General features: G+C 40.5%; 1 protein-coding gene across 1 annotated transcript; it reads left to right on the top strand.

Moving 5' to 3' along the window:
- Positions 1-1,253: 1,253 nt before the first annotated feature.
- LOX (lysyl oxidase) lies at positions 1,254-9,253 on the top strand (the record flags this gene model as incomplete). Its single annotated transcript, XM_084252775.1, has 6 exons — positions 1,254-1,890; positions 2,224-2,332; positions 3,717-3,854; positions 5,290-5,446; positions 8,736-8,831; positions 9,134-9,253. 6 exons carry the CDS (start codon positions 1,254-1,256, stop codon positions 9,251-9,253), a joined length of 1,257 nt encoding a protein of 418 aa, XP_084108901.1.
- Between the last annotated feature and the right edge of the window lie 7,218 nt (positions 9,254-16,471).

Below are 16,471 nucleotides of genomic sequence, written 5' to 3'. Positions count from 1 at the left end.
GGTGTTTCTTTAGCAACATTCTTCTTTAAAGTGGAGATCAGGCAAACACTATGGGATGCACTCCTGACTTTTGACACTTAAGTCAACTGAAGTTTTTTAAAAACCCCAAATCAAACTTTCTAATATGATGCAGAAGAGAAAACAGGAGGTCAGATAAAAATGCCTAATGGCAGCTCCCCTGTGAGCGCTCTTGGCCAGGCTGCCCCCAGTCCCCACAAATGAAACTTCCCAGTAGACACTGATGGTTCCAGATGCAAGATGGTTCATTTGCACTTCAAGCACAATGCTGGGCGGCATTTTGAAAACCAGACAGGCTTATTCACCTCTTGTGTGTTAGCAGCCTCTGTCCCTCTAAAATTTCACTTTTTGGTTATTAAAATATTCACTGTAGGAAACAAATTTGTAACTCATTTCTCATGTTACCTACACGCAGAAAAACAAAATTTGATACTCTGGGGCTAATTTGCTGAGGGCACTTCCCATAAAAACGAGTGAGTGTCCATTGGGAAATGTGTCTGGTTAACTCCTCAAGGATAAGCCTTAGTCACAACCATCCCTCCAAGCTCCCCCCCCCCCTAACTTTCGCCCCCAGCACCCACCCACCTCCCCGACTTCCCGCCTCTCCAGGACTGGTGACCTAATAGCATTTTTCTTCGTGCATATTTTGGCGTCGCCCCATGGCCTGGCTGCCTTCGCCTGTCTGAGTCTTTTGAAATTCCTGCATGTTCGCCCCAGATTAAGACCAGCGCGTCTCAGGATGTGAGTTCCGTTTCTGTTCGCTCCCCGCTAGGCTCCCCATGCAACGTGTCTGGCCTGGAGGAGGCCAGGACCGGGAGGGTAGGGAGGGGCCGAGGCGAGGAGCTGTCCGCCTTGCACGTTTCCAATCGCATTACGTGCACAAATAGCGGAGGGGCGGTTGAGCCAGAACCGCTTGTGTAACTTTGCAAATGTGCCAGAAAGTTTAAAATCTCTCCTCCTTCCTCCAGCCCAGACGCTGCCCGCTCGCCGGGGCCGTCGCGCCGCTCCCGGTTGTCTGACAGCACTTCGGAAAGAGGAGAGAAGCGGATGCCACGTCCCGGGGGCCGCCCTCGCCGGAGCAGGGTCTGCAGCCCACCCTAGGCGCTCGCTGCTCGCCGCGCTCCGCCCACCTCCCCGCTGGAAGAGTTCCCCCCCTCCCACGCGATTTGAGCCCCGTTTTTATTCTCTCCGAGCTGCGTCCTGCCGGAGCGGGAACAGTCGGGCACGGGGGAGCTATGCGCCTCGCCTGGACCGCGCTCCTGCTCGGGCTGCTGCAGCTCTGCGCGCCCGTGCGCTGCGCCCCGCCCGCCGCCGGCCAGCAGCGGCCCCCTCGCGAGTCGCCGGCGGCTCCGGGCGCCTGGCGCCAGAAGATCCAATGGGAGAACAACGGGCAGGTGTTCAGCCTGCTGAGCCTGGGCGCGCAGTACCAGCCGCAGCGCCGGCGGGACCCGGGCGCCGCCGCTCCGGGCGCCGCGAACTCCTCGGCCGCACAGGCGCGCACGCCGATCCTGCTGCTCCGGGACAACCGCACGGCGGCGGCGCGGGGGCGCACGGCCCCCTCGGCGGGGGCCGCCACCGGCCGCCCCAGGCCCGCCGCGCGCCACTGGTTCCAAGCCGGTCACTCCTCGGCGGGGGCCCGCGACGGGGGCGCCCCGCGCGCAGGCAACCGCACGGCGCCTGAGCCTGGAGAGCGCCCGGCTTTGAGCAACCTGAGGCCGCCCAGCCGCGTGGACGGCATGGTGGGCGACGACCCCTACAACCCCTACAAGTACTCAGACGACAACCCTTACTACAACTACTACGACACCTACGAAAGGCCCCGGCCAGGGAGCAGGCAACGGCCCGGCTACGGCACCGGCTACTTCCAGTATGGTAAGCACCCGCGCACCCTGTCTGTGCCCCAACTCTGGGGCTCCTCGACGTGGCTGCCTGGGCGCGGCAGGCCCTCTTTCCTGCAGATCCCATCCCTTCCCCTGTTTCTGCTGAGGCAGCCGCGGAATCTGGTGCAAACCGCGCGCGCGCTCCCCGCTGCTTCCTTGCCACATTGCTTTGCAGCCCTGGGCGTCCCCTGTTCCCTGGCTACCCGCAACCCGACACCCGCAGTCGGGTTGGGCTAGGGGATGGAAGGAAGGAAGCCTAGCCAGGGTGGGTGGCTGGCCTTGGGTTGTCTCATTCCTTAGACCATCATCACCTGCTGACATTTAGGTCTCCCGGACCTGGTGCCTGACCCCTACTACATCCAGGCGTCCACGTACGTGCAAAAGATGTCCATGTACAACCTGAGGTGCGCTGCGGAGGAAAACTGCTTGGCCAGGTAGGGGCTGGGATCCTCGTGGTCCGGCTCTCCTGTAGGTTGCAGGGGGTCGCTCTGGTGCTTTGTTTGATGCAACCCAGAGTTCCAACGTGGGTTGTGTTTCTGGGCATGCCGACCGGGATGGAGAGTTATAATTGTGAGGATTTCTGTGGGTAAAGCGTTTCAAACTGTGGCACAAAGGAGGGAGACAGAGCAAACCCTTACCCTGCAGAGTGGGGGTCTCGTGTGCTTGTCCCAAGATTCCTGAACTTAAGAGCCCAGTTTACAATAATTTTGCATTCAACAACAGTACAATAACGTGGGGGAAGGTAACTGTAATTATAAAAGTTTGTTAATACCCCCTTTAAAGATTGGGGACAAATTTGGTGGCATGGCACACACTTCATTAGCAAAGATTTTAAGTATGCTTCTTTTATTTGAAGTCACATTTAATTTAGTAGTTTTGATATTACTTCAGCCAGAATAAGAGCATGAGCAAGTGCTTTGTTCTTCCATGGTTCTAAAATAAAATCAGCAATTTTGGGAATGGCGTTTTCAGAGTGTGCTGCTTGGAAACCAGCAGAGGGAGCAACAGATGTTTTGCTAGGTCTCATACATTTTTGTTTGTTTGTTTGTTTAAATTGTAAAATAACGTCATCAACAGTATTTGATGTTTATATATTCACACAAAATATGAGAAGGAACATAGTCGCGCTTGTTATTTGTTTATTTCTTCCTCTTTGACCCTTTGTAACTGTCAAGCTAAAGGAAGAGAAGAAATCCAAGTGCCTCCTTTTCATTCTTGAGTCTTGCATCACATCATCACACCCCTATGATATTATTACAACAAAGCCCTTGTTTTGAAGATGGTGAAGTTACAAAATTATTTATCTAATCTGGGTGTACTCATCTGAGTCATATCTTAGTTCATTGTTTGAGAATAAATTTAATGTTAATTCAAAGTTCTTGGATGATTTTTTTTTTTTTAATTTGGGGTCTCAGTTTCTCTAATTTGTATGGTTAAACTTGATGATAAACACAAAGCTTACTTTCCACATGTAAATTCCCAGTGCTAATTTTGTCATGCTCTTACTTTTAAATGATGGATTTTGAATTTCTGTATTTGTCACATTCATTTGTTTCCACAAACATTCCCTGACTATCTGCCAAGGATTGTTCTAAGAGCTGAGATTCAGGAATAAGGAGGGGGGAAAAAACCAAAATGCCCTAGTCTCTTGGAACTCATAAATTCCTAGTCTCTTGGAACTCATTTTCTAGCTGGGAGGGTCAGGGTAGTCATCATGATATTACAGGAAACTTGCTGGTAATTTTGAAATTGCTTGTAGTTTTGTCTTTAGGTAATATTCTGTGATGATAATAATATTTCTCTTTTTCAAACCAACAGCTCAGCATACAGGGCAGATGTCAGAGATTACGATCACAGGGTCCTGCTAAGATTTCCCCAAAGAGTAAAGAACCAAGGGACGTCAGATTTCTTACCAAGCAGACCAAGATATTCCTGGGAATGGCACAGCTGTCACCAGTAAGTAGATGGGCCTCCTGGGTAGTTCTGAGTTGCTTTTTCATCTTTCATGTGGTTTGTGATATGATGAATGGAAGTCTTACTTTGTACACAAAGGGACGGAATTTATACTTACAATTTGTACTATTTATACTTAGAATTTTTCTAATTTGATAAAATCAAGGGAGCCTGTCTTTAAGAAAATACATCAACTACTAGCTGCTGTTATCTTTGAAACTGGAGACTCTTCAGTCCAGCTCATTAAAACTTGATAATATAGCAACTGGCTTCATTAGAATTTTACTCCATAGCCAAGATATTCTACAGTTAGTTGTGGTATTTAATAAACACAATCAATACACTGTTATCAAAAAAAAAACAATATAATCCATCAGCCAGGAGGAACACTTTATCTTTTGAAGGACATGTATAAAACTCAGATGGTTGCCTGTTCTGAGCTAACTTTAAAGATTTCACATAAGGTAATCTATAATTTACCTTGGTGACTTGTCCAGGTTACTTCCAGGAAATCCTGGTATACTCTTAAAGTTTTCTGCAATTCCAGGCACTTCTTGTTCTTTCCTTATGTGATAAACAGCTTAATACATTCTCCTTAATGAAATGACAAAATTAGGGATGAGCACCTGCTTACTAATAAAATAGAATTCTTTTATTTTTCATTCAAAGTTTGTACTAGTTAAACAATAAAGGCAGATAAAACAGGCCATTATTATCTCTCCCTTGCATTTTGATGCTGATTTTAAATACTCACAAAAATCCTCCAAGAGTCATGTGTTGTTCTTTTTTTAGAAAGAAACAGTAGTGACAACCAAGAAAAATATACTAAAAAAGATATGGCAAGTTTCACTTAAAAACAGATTATTTATTGTGTTTTCTGCTTCATATTCAGAGATTAAAAAAAGATGTTAATAGAAAGGCAGACTACTCCAAAAAAACTTGTTTTCCTGGTGGTAAAATTAAAAGTTTACAGTTTTGACAGATTTCTTTCCCTGGGAAAAGAATTTAGAACAAATCTGTCTTTAAAAAGCTAAATGGGCCTCCCCTGGTGGTGCAGGAGGTTGAGCACAGTGCTGTGAAGCTGTCCACAGCCTCTGCAGCACCGGTTCAATCCCAGCTGGCCGGCGAGGGTCCCACATAGCGCGGCAGACCTCTCCTGTCTTGCCCGATGCTCCCCTCAGCAGTGTATTTCGTCAGTCTGCCTGTCTGACCTGCTCCCCGCTCTGTCTCTGGTGAGTCCTTTCACCCTCCCGCACATCTGGCCTGTACCCCGGTTCTTGAATAAATAAATAAATAAATCTTTTTTAAAAAGTAAAATAAAATAAAAAGCTAAACTTCTCTCACTTTTAATGTGCCAATGGTAGAGAAATCTTCTAATATCTTTGCTTCCCGTTGCATATATCACTGACCACTGTCTCTCTGTCGTGTGGGACATTAGACATTACCACAGCATGGATGAATTCAGCCACTATGACCTCCTTGATGCCAGCACCCAGAGAAGAGTGGCTGAGGGCCACAAAGCAAGTTTCTGTCTTGAGGACACCTCCTGTGATTATGGCTACCACAGGCGATTTGCATGTACTGCACACACACAGGTGAGTTGCCCCCTGAAACCAGGCACCTGAAGCCTTCAGAGAAACAAAGTTTTCTACAATTTTCTTTCCTCCTGCCTGTCTTTTATCAACTTTTTTATTAGGGGGTCATCAAGTCAAAATCAAAAATAATTGGGAAAAGACTTGATGACCCAAATATCTTTAAAGTATTTCATCATCGCAGGTCAATGTACATGTTTGTTATGTTCTACAAGAAAAAGCAGCAGTCTGGTCTTTGAAACAGTCTGAATGGTTTCCCATAACTTCACTCATTCTGTATTCTTTAAATGGCTTGGTAAGTAGCTGTGGAAAAGACACCTCTGTTTTCTCACCTGCAAAGCCATTCCTCCCTCCTCTAACTAAGCTAAAAATAGAACAGTGGCTGAAGTTAAGCAAAAGGAGGGGAAATAAGTTTCTTAAAAAGCACTTTAACAAACTGTCTCTTTTCATCATGCAAGTAAGAGCAGATGGACACAATTCCTTTCTCCTTGCACATATATTTAAACCTACAGTATAATTGATGTCAGATGTCCTCTGGATGGATTTTTAAAAATAGTGCTGAACTAAGCACTTTGTATGTTTTAGAATGGGAAAATGTGTGTCAGTTAGAAGTCTTGCCAGCATTTCCATAAGAAACCCTAATTTGTGAAAGGACAGTATAATTTTATCCTAGCCGAAATTTTGGCAAGGAGTAGTGAATGTACATAACTCGGGGCACAAAGGGATCAACAGCTGGCATCCAGGGAAGCAAATTCCAGGGCTGTGGCAGGAAACTTTGGTGACCTAAATGTTACTGTTAATTCATCATCTAAGCTTAGAATATCACAGCAATTGGAGGAGGAAACGGATCAATTCCACAGGCCCCAAGGCGGCACTTATTCCTTGGGCAAAAGGAAATGTAAAGTACCCACACCTTACGCGTGTGTACAGAAATTCCCTTTTCATTAATGATATATGAGTCCCACAGCACCAGCCTGGACAGTCCCTTTATTTAGAAAAAGCAGTTTGGACAGCTCACTCTGCAGAAATCATGGCATCGAGCTCTGTAGATATTTACAGCACCTCCAATTCCCCTCTTCCTTGTGGTGACCCCACTTCATTGTCAATCACTTTCCACTTATGTCCTGCTTAGCCATCGTTAACCAAATTTTGCATTACAAGTGATTTATATGTTTGTATTTATCACTGGACTGGGGTTTCTTGAATGTGAATTTCACTCAAAGGCAAGTAAATCTCCAATGTTGATTTGTTGTATTATATAATATTGTTTAAATATATCCAAATGTAAACTTTGATATAGCTTTCTTATATTTTTATTTCCATATAACTCTTTAAGTTCTTGATTATACAAAACTGGAGTCATATTAGTCTCCTTAGTTCAATGTAACAGGTGTTTTGTTAAAACCGAACAGCTAAGGTATGACATTCAATCTTTTTTTTTTTTTTTAAGATTTATTTATTTATTTATTTATACAAGCACTGGGTACAGTCAGAAGCGCGGGAGTGTGAGAGAGTTCACCAGAGCGGAGAGCAGATCAGGCAGACTGACAAAGTACACTGCTGAGGGGAGCAGCGGGCGGCAGGAGAGGTCTGCGCGCCATGTGGGACCCTTGCCCTGCAGCCGGGGATCAAACCAGTGCTGCAGAGGCTGCAGGCAGCTCAATCTACTTTTATAGTTTGACTTTAAATACATAAGAGCCTGTTTGCTTAATAGCCTTACAAACTATTTCTTAAAAACCATTTTGTTTGCTAGTCGAAGTAATCAAACTCATTCTTAAATTCTGCCAATTGAGTAATAATAGGGTTCCAATTTCAGTATTCTTAAAGAACTTTTGTTTACTGTAGGTGAGATAAGCATTGCAGCATTATTTAAACCTATCTAAACTAGTTATCAAATCCAACAAATTCCTTACAATGCCAGGAACAGAGTTGGTGTGCCAGGAGTAGTAGTAGTAGCAATAGTCATAGCAACAATGATAAGTGCTAACACTTAGTGAATCTCTATTATGTGCCAAAATCAGAATTAGATCCCCTAAAGTTCTTCATTATGTGGCACAGGACTTTTGAGTTTGGACTGTTGTTATAGTGCCTGTTGTCAAACTACAGCCAAACCAGCATAGATAGAACACACTTAGATGATACTGCCAACTCTCTGTAATCAAGGTGATCTTAACTCCAAAGCAATTTTGGGTGCTGAAATTAAATGGCATTCATGAATCGATTCTAGCATGTGCTTTTGAATTGAATTAATTTGAATGAAAATGTAACAGTGAAGACTTCTCATGAAGAACTAAAGGACTCCAGAATACACCTATGGATTCCAATGAGACAAATTTCTCCAGACACTTACTTAGCTTTTGGAGAATAAGGATATAGCTTTGCTGTTATTGTTGTTTTCTCCTCCAAGATTGTAGAAGGCACTCATATACTTATTGGGGAGAGTATCTTAGTAAGGGGAGTGATGTGACATTCATTTATAAGGCATACTTCATCCCTTTAATTCAACAAAAATATTTTAGAGACTATATGAGAAAGAGCTTAATGCAATTGCTAAGAATGGTGACTTTGGACCCCAACTGCCTAAACTCAAAACCAGCTTAGTCACTTACTAGCTGTATGTCAGCTGGGAACTGATGTGTCTAGCTGTTGAACAACAAGACATTGTTGGGTGAATTAATTATTTGACTTTACAGTGCCTCAGTATCCTCACCTATAAAAGGGGTAATAATAGCACTTGGCTGATAGAGCTGTGAATTGAATTTATATATGTAACATGTTTAAAATTGCTTGTGGCACATAACATACTTCATAAATGTTAGCTACTCAAAAGTGAAACACAGACTCTACCCTTAGAGAGCTTACAACTTCTAGTTAGCTATATTTCTACATGTTATGATTACAGTTCAGAGAAGGAAAAATACTAAAAATCTAGGTACACATAAAGAAATATATCATGGGCACATTTTTGCTAGATTATTACATGGCCCCTACTCCCAGAATGAGTGATATTCTTCAGCTTTAGTGGAGTCCTATTTTGTCAGTAAGATTCTATTTATCATGACTGATTTATGACACTTCTAAGAAGCTAGATGTATGACTGTATTTCTTTTTGCTGGAGGTACTGTAAGGCTGAGTAATAAATACTTCTCAAGGAAGATGCAATATATATATATATATATATATATAGTTTCTTTTAAAAAACTTAAGATTTAATTTGCAGATAATCAGCATATTCTTTAGCATACTCTAACCATATACCATCTTTAAAATTCTTAAATTTTAATTATTTTAGGGGTTGAGTCCTGGCTGTTACGATACCTATAATGCAGACATAGACTGCCAATGGATTGATATTACAGATGTACAACCTGGAAACTACATTCTAAAGGTAGGCAACTTTGAAGATAAGTACTAGTAATTTATTTTCACTGCAACTCAACAGATCTCCTTCTCCGCATTCTACTGTTGAACAACTGCGATCCTGCAAGCAGTTTGTATATACATCTTCTAGAACTACTTCTAAATCAACCTCTCCATCTTCACAGTTTAACCACTTGCCTAACTGAAACACTCTCCCTGCTTTGTTGAGTTAAAGGATAGTCCCTTGTTCTAGCCTGTGGAAATAGAACTTAACCAGTAAACACTACTGCTGATGAAATCTGAAACAGAGATGGCATTTCCATTGTTTAGGTCAGTGTGAATCCCAGCTACCTGGTGCCTGAATCGGACTATTCCAACAATGTCGTGCGCTGTGACATTCGCTACACAGGCCATCACGCATATGCCTCGGGCTGCACGATTTCACCGTAAGTCCTCTTTGCCTGTCACTCTCTTCACAAAGCATTTTAGTTCCTCATCACATCCTGATACATGTCTGTCTCTAGTACTACTGCAGCTTCCTTGGAAAGTAGACCAGAGAGAGAAAATGGTACAGAGTTGGGCTGTTCATTGTTAAGAGTTGATTTTTTTTTTTTTTTTAAGTATGTTAGGGGGTAGGGTGTTCTCAGGTTTTCATCATTTTCAAATTGTTTTCAAGACAAAACACAGAGAACACAATGTTTATCCCGTGTGGCAGCTGAATATGTAATATGGCTCAAAATGTACTGTGGGTGACGTGTGGGAGGCCAAACTTTCAAACTTTAGGGTTTCCTACTTCCCCTCCATTGTCCACGAAGGTGCTCTGAAGCAATTCCTAGAGTTCTCAAAGTACATCTTGAAAATCATTGTGTTAAAATATGTCACTGGATAGACTGCCTGATGTATAAGAAATCAAGATTTCACATATATCAAGTATCCCAAGTACTAGGAAAATACCCTGTAAAGTAAGTGTAGAGGTTCATTCACAACTTTCTTAGTCCTGAAACGCTTTGAGTGAAAATCTTATAGAGAATCTCAGCATATAAATATTAACATGGGTGGTGCATTGATGAAAATAATTCAAACAAGTTGGGTATGTTTGGCTGCCAATCTGTGTCACCCTTACCCTGTCTGCACTGTCTACTGTTGCTGGGCTAGAGTCTAACTCCACAGGCCCCAGGTCTGAATAATATGATAGCTTCCCAACACTGAGCCCCACTGAAATACTGTGCATGCAGCAGCTTTGCTTTGATGGTGGAGGCAATGTGCCTCTGAATCATGCAGAAAGGTGCAATCTCGCCACACTAGATAGAATTTTCTCCCTGATACATAAACCAGAAATGTTTACCTTTACATGAATCTATAGTTATGGCTTTCCCCAGTCCACCTCAACCAAGCTGTGCAGGTTTTGCCTTATAATTGGGGTGCTGACCCGGGGCAGATAGGGCTTCAAACAGTCTAGGCTTCTTTCACAGAGCCATGTGCTTGCACTAAATTCACCTTAAAGGGACACTTTTTTCGTATCCCCACAAAGGAACAAAGCCTGTGCTTATAAGCATCATCACAGCAACAGAGAAGATGACACCTATGATAGCAATGGGACAGCACTGGAAAAACATATAATCAAATCACTTCTGAATATGTCCACACTATAGCCTGGTTGAGGTTATGGCCAAAACACCATGGACCTGACTACACTATAATTGCAAATCCTTAGAACATAGTGTAATTTAAGCTAAAATAATTGAAAATGGATGAATTTTGGTGACTCATTCACTCTTGCTCTACTCACTGTTACTCTCACTTTTGTACCATGTATTTACTGAGGTTCTCACTTAGATATTAGCGGATAATGCAGTGATTCCTAACACTGCTCCCCCTCCGCCCCCCAGAGCCTTATTATAAGTTAGTTACTGTGAATCTTTGTTTAATGTTTTTCTCCATTCTGGCTGGGACCTAGTATCTTGTCTGCCACTGTATATGCATTGCCAGTACAGGTTGCCACCATGTAACTTCTCATTCAACATTTGATGAATAGAGAAAATACCCTTTTTCAAGGAATTTAGAATTTGGAATCAAGAGGGTGAGAGACATACATCCCTGAGTGCAATAGTGATATAATATGTACATTCCATGAAGAGCAACACTAAGTGCAGTGGAACAGAAGGCCTTCTGCTGTGAGAAGCGAGGTCTATGTCAGGTACAACCACTGACCAACCACTAGGAACAGGCCCAGAGCAGTGACTCGTTGCACAGATATGACTTGGTTTTCATCAACAGAATTGACTGGGTATCACGGGATATTTAAAACAAATAAACTTATCATATAACTCAAGCATAGAGATTTTTGTTTTTTTTTTAACCAGTTGTCACTGACTGCAACTAAACTGCAAGAGTGGTAGAGGTGGGATTTTAGTAAGCAATAGATTGGATGGAAACATGAAAAAAGTGAAATGACCTATAATTAGTAACTCATTAAAATGGGTTCATATGCAATATGAGCGGGGTGGGTAAAGAACAGAACGCTTGAGAAAGAGACCCTCACCTTCATGAGAGTGATGCTTGTCTCTTATATTTTGAATTTTCCTTTTGACCTCTTGCTAGGAATCAGAGTTCAGAGGAAGGAGAGATTTCCTCTGGCTGACATGAGGAATGGCTTTAGGACAGTATCCAGAAGGGCCTGGAAGGCTGAGGACTGCTCTGGGCAGAGTTAAGTGGGGGCATGATGGAAGGAGTCAACATCATAGGCAACTACACAGCAGGAAGAAATTGCAGGGCATATTTGCAAAAATGCCTCCGAGTTTGGCTGAAGCATACATTTCATGGAGTTAGGAGATGGGCAAAAAAAGGATGGAAAAGTAAGTCTGGCCCAGACCCGAGATCACACTGAAGAAAAAGCTAACATTTTAAAGTTGATTCTGCAGGCCATGGAGAGTCTATGAGGTTCCTTGAGTTCAGGAAGTGTAACTTGCCTAATCACATGTCAGTTGAGTGACAGTGCAGGGCGCTGGGTAACATGACTGAGTTTTTATAACTCTGAAAGACATTTCTCAGTGCATGGATGGTTGTTCAGGCCAATCAAATATTTGCAAGCATTCCATGAATGTGTAGAAACTTCCCAGTAAGAATGAGCCTTTGATGTATCCTTTCCCCTTCATTTTCTTCATTGTTAAGAAGGGTATGGGCCATGAGACTCTGTGCTCAGTAACAGTCTACAATTAAGTTCTCACAGAAATGACTATTAGGAACTTGAGGGCTTATTATTTGAACTAAGTACTTCTTTATTTCCTTCATATGAGGATCTGTGATCACAATGTAAATACAGTATTTTTTGGCTTTGACCCATACTGCCCTCAGTGCATCATTCTATACCCAAAATGCTGCTATAAAAGAATAGAGGTGATCCCCCTGTTCCTTTGTGGAAATGCCACACTTGCTCCGTGGAGTGAACTCACCCAGCATATGGCTGGTCCTCTAATTCCTGCTTTTCTCTTGGGTGGTTCAGAGGTTATTTCTTTCAACCATAAACATCAAGTTGATAGGCATCAGACAGACTCTCTCTACTACTGACATGTTGTTTTCTTTAGTCGTAGTTAACAGATAAATTCACACAGTGACTGTTGCTTAGGTAGAGGGAAATTGTTACATACTTGGTTTGAAAAGATTGACTATTTACTTGTCTACTGTATTCATCATAATATTGCCAAGTCAATAACTTGTCTATTTTTGTTTTCTTAACTAGGTATTAGGAAGCAAGCCAAAGCTCCCAATGGATAAATCAGTGCCTGGTGTTCTGAAGAGGGGAAAAAAAAATAACTTCAGTAGGATTTACATATTTTGAAAGAGAAAATGAAGGAATTTTTGTTTGGACTGTTTTATACCAAAGCACATAACTGGATTTTGAGCATTTAAATTGGCATCATTTGGGAAGTTTTAAACCTTGTTCACATTACTTTATGAATTAATACACTGTTTCAATTCTGTATGTTACATACTTGGCTCTTTCAAAGAAATCCAAATTTCTTATGTTCCTTTGAGATTACAGAGCATGAGAAAATGGTATTTCAATGAATAAGCCAAAATTATAAGAACTGAGAATTTTCTAAAGTGCTAACAATGACTGGCTTCTATATTTCCTAGCACAGATTCATTGAGAAATGAGGATCCTACTGTTCAAAGAGATACAGACACATTTGGTGCTGAGGAAGGAACATACACATTACCATTGGCGTCAAGAAATATTACTCTATAGCAGAGAAATGGCAATATATGTATTCAGATAGTTACATCCCTATATAAAATTTATGTTTACATCTTTAAATCAGTAGATAAACTCCTTTCTTTCTGTCAAGTGTACAATTTAATTCTGACTTATGTCAGCTTTGTTGTGGAATGGATTAAGTAATTGAGCTGCCCAATTCCTATCTAATCAACATTGTTGATGCACCCACTACCCCTTTATTCTCCTATGGGCAGAGACTTTTAAAGTGCAATTCTCAAATTTACATTCTGGGGACTAGTATACACAAGAAGACTATGTCAATGGGAAGTTATCCTGATGACAGATGTGATATATCCAGAGATAATATGCATTTAAGTATACTGAGGTATTAGCCAAGAAAATTTCCCTGCTGACATAAAAATCATATGAACAAGTTCCCCAAACCACAACTGTCTCTCAAATACTTTAAATTTAGTAATGAAAAACATATTAGGATTTTCAACTTTTTACATTATTTTTGTTCAGCTTTAAAAAGAGGAATACTAAAACATAAAATTTTTTTCAGAACTGATGACATAATAGATGTGGATACAGGTACATTAACTAGGTCGACCAGGAATCAGTCATGCATGTTTTTTTTGTGTGTGTCTGATATATAATCTAAATCAGCAAAGCACATAACACTATAAACTTGAGGGGTTAGTGAATAGGGGGAAGATACTTTCTGCCAAACCCAGGACCATGCTGCATAATGAGACAGCTGTGATTTTATTTGAAACTGTGAAACGAGGTGCCACAACAGAATTTGGAGAATTTCTTTTCCTAAATTCAAAAAGGTGCAGAAAGAAGTCAAATGACACTTTGAGTGGTGCTTAAGCAGAAGTTTTCCGACATTAACCAGTATTAAAATCTCGGGCAAGGTATTTCCAGTGCCAGGACAGGTTTGGTAGAAATTTAAAAGTGAGTTGGCAACCCTGTGTTACAAGTCAGAGCCATAAAGCCAACACCAGTTACTACTCATCACTCTGTACTCCCTGGTGCCTACCAAGGGAAAGGAGCTGGAGACGGACAGTCATGGAGAGGCAGACAGAACAAGTGATATGCTCCACACTGGCCAGGGCACAAGCTCACCAACAGAGAATACAGAAAGCTTGACAGAGACCCAGAACTTTCACTGAACTCGTATCTGAGCTATGGAATAGCTTCTTTGATGTACCTCTTTGCTTCATTTGCTCTTTAGTTTTGAGACTGTATGTATGAGCCTTTCAAATTGCAATCTAACAAGATATTTTAATATACTTGCTTTTGTAAACAACAAAAACTACTGTCAGTATTAATACTGAGCCAGACTGGCATCTGTAGATTTAAGATCTATTGTTTCATTATGATTTTACCCCTATAATAAAAACTAGCCAGTATCATGGCCTTTGGATACATATGAGAAGACGGAATTATAATCATTTTTTGGGTCTTCCATCTGTCTATCTAACCATCACCATTTGAAGGCCCAATATATAATAAGCACTCATATGCCAAGCATTGGATATTAAAAACACTGTCTTCAATAAGTATTGAGAAATATTAAAAATGTCATTACTACCCATTAGGTTTCACCTCATTTCATTTTTAACAACTGTACGTATACATCTAAAATATTTCTATTTTAAGCTCTATTGTTTATAATGACCATATTTTATTTTAAAAATATAAGTTAAAAGTTAATAGTTATATGCATGTATATGTTACTAGTAATTAAAAATATATTTCCAATCCCTAAAATGTCTGCCTTTTAAATACAACATGTACTATTTGCTGACTTTGAAAAAAAAGTCTGAATAAGGACTAAGTAAGTTTCTTACGTATTCCTTACATAAACATTCCTTTCCTAAAATTCCCTAAGTACTCCCAAATAACTAACAAGTACTAATTTAATGCTCACTATTTTTCAACCTCAAGGTATCTGTTCTCTGAGTAATGAATGACCAAAACTCACAGTGATTATCCAGTAGAAGTTATCCATTAATAAAACAAAAGACATAATCCAGTCTAACCAAACTGTAAATAATTTTTTTTAAACAGGAAGTACAAATGATACAAAGAATGTTGAATACTGAAAAGAGACCAGCTTTTAAACTGAGGGCTGTGAAAAAATGGGCTAAATAGGAAAATAATTTAGTGAGACTTCCACATCTGTATTAGTGGTCTGAGATTTTCAGACTATGATCTGAAAGTAGATGTCTTGACCCTTGCCTTGATGCTAGGACTCAACTACCCAACAGTATTAGAACATAGGAATCCACAACTTCCCTGTTTCCAGAAAATCTTTACAATTTTACATAATTATTTTACTCCCAATTTTTATCATCTAATTTTTCAGCAGGCATTATTTGCAATAATGAACAGCAATTTTTCCTTTTCTTTGAAACCTCACAGGATGATCAAAGTCAAACATTCTCAATATTTAGGTTCTAGAGGAAATGCAGTTTACTAAAATTGTGGTACTGAGAATATATATCTTTAGCAAAATGTGTGAAAATACTGAATTTTTGGTCAGACGATGTTTTGTTTAAAAAAGTTTGATACAATACAGTAACCAACAAGTAAAATTACCCTTTTTCTATATTTATGAATAGAATTCATACACACAATCAATATATTCCATCAGTATATTTCATTTGGTGAGAATATTTCATTCTCAACAAAAGTTATAGGCCATTTTTGAAAACTTAAAGCATTTCATTTATCCTTCAAGCCAAAATGGTGCTGAATTATTTCAACTTGAATGTAAAATGTGTTGTCTTAGCTCACAAGATATAAACATTTAGTTAATATATAACTCCTTGCTACAAAGTAAGTGACATGTCATTTGGTACTGTGCTGTTTTTAAGAAGGTTTTAGTTTCTCCCAAAATTTTCAAGAATCCTATTAATAAAACATTTGTAACTTTTTTGAGAGCTCTTATTTTAAATGCCCACACACTGGCTTTATATTTTTCTTTATACTCTAACATTCTTTTATTATATGTCTGTACTATGATTGCAAGAGTATATAAAAATGCCTTGAATAAATGATTTCAAGTGTCTACAGTGGTCATTTGTTGTTACATATAAATAAATGATCTGATTTTCATTTTAGGTGAAAATCTTAAAGCATGTGTACGCTTCCTAGTTTTGCTTAGTTGACTTTTGTATTAACAAATAAGCTCACATGACTTGAAACTTGTCAATGATGGATATAAATCTAGCAGATGTTTTTAAAAGAAACTATCATACATGAATGGACACTAACTTTTATTACCATCACCAGGTACTTCTAAGGACACAGGGCAGGCATTGTGAGGGAAACCACACTCCATTTTGATTAGAGCTTATAGTTAATATACACTAGAATACACACACTCGGGGACACACCCAACCAAGCTAGAGAAACGGCTGTCAGAGTAACCCTTA

Source organism: Talpa europaea (assembly GCF_964194135.1).
Source record: "Talpa europaea genome assembly, chromosome: 13".
NCBI lineage: Eukaryota > Metazoa > Chordata > Mammalia > Eulipotyphla > Talpidae > Talpa > Talpa europaea.
Note: the sequence above shows the minus strand (reverse complement) of the source record. Positions and strands in the feature narration are given on the sequence as shown.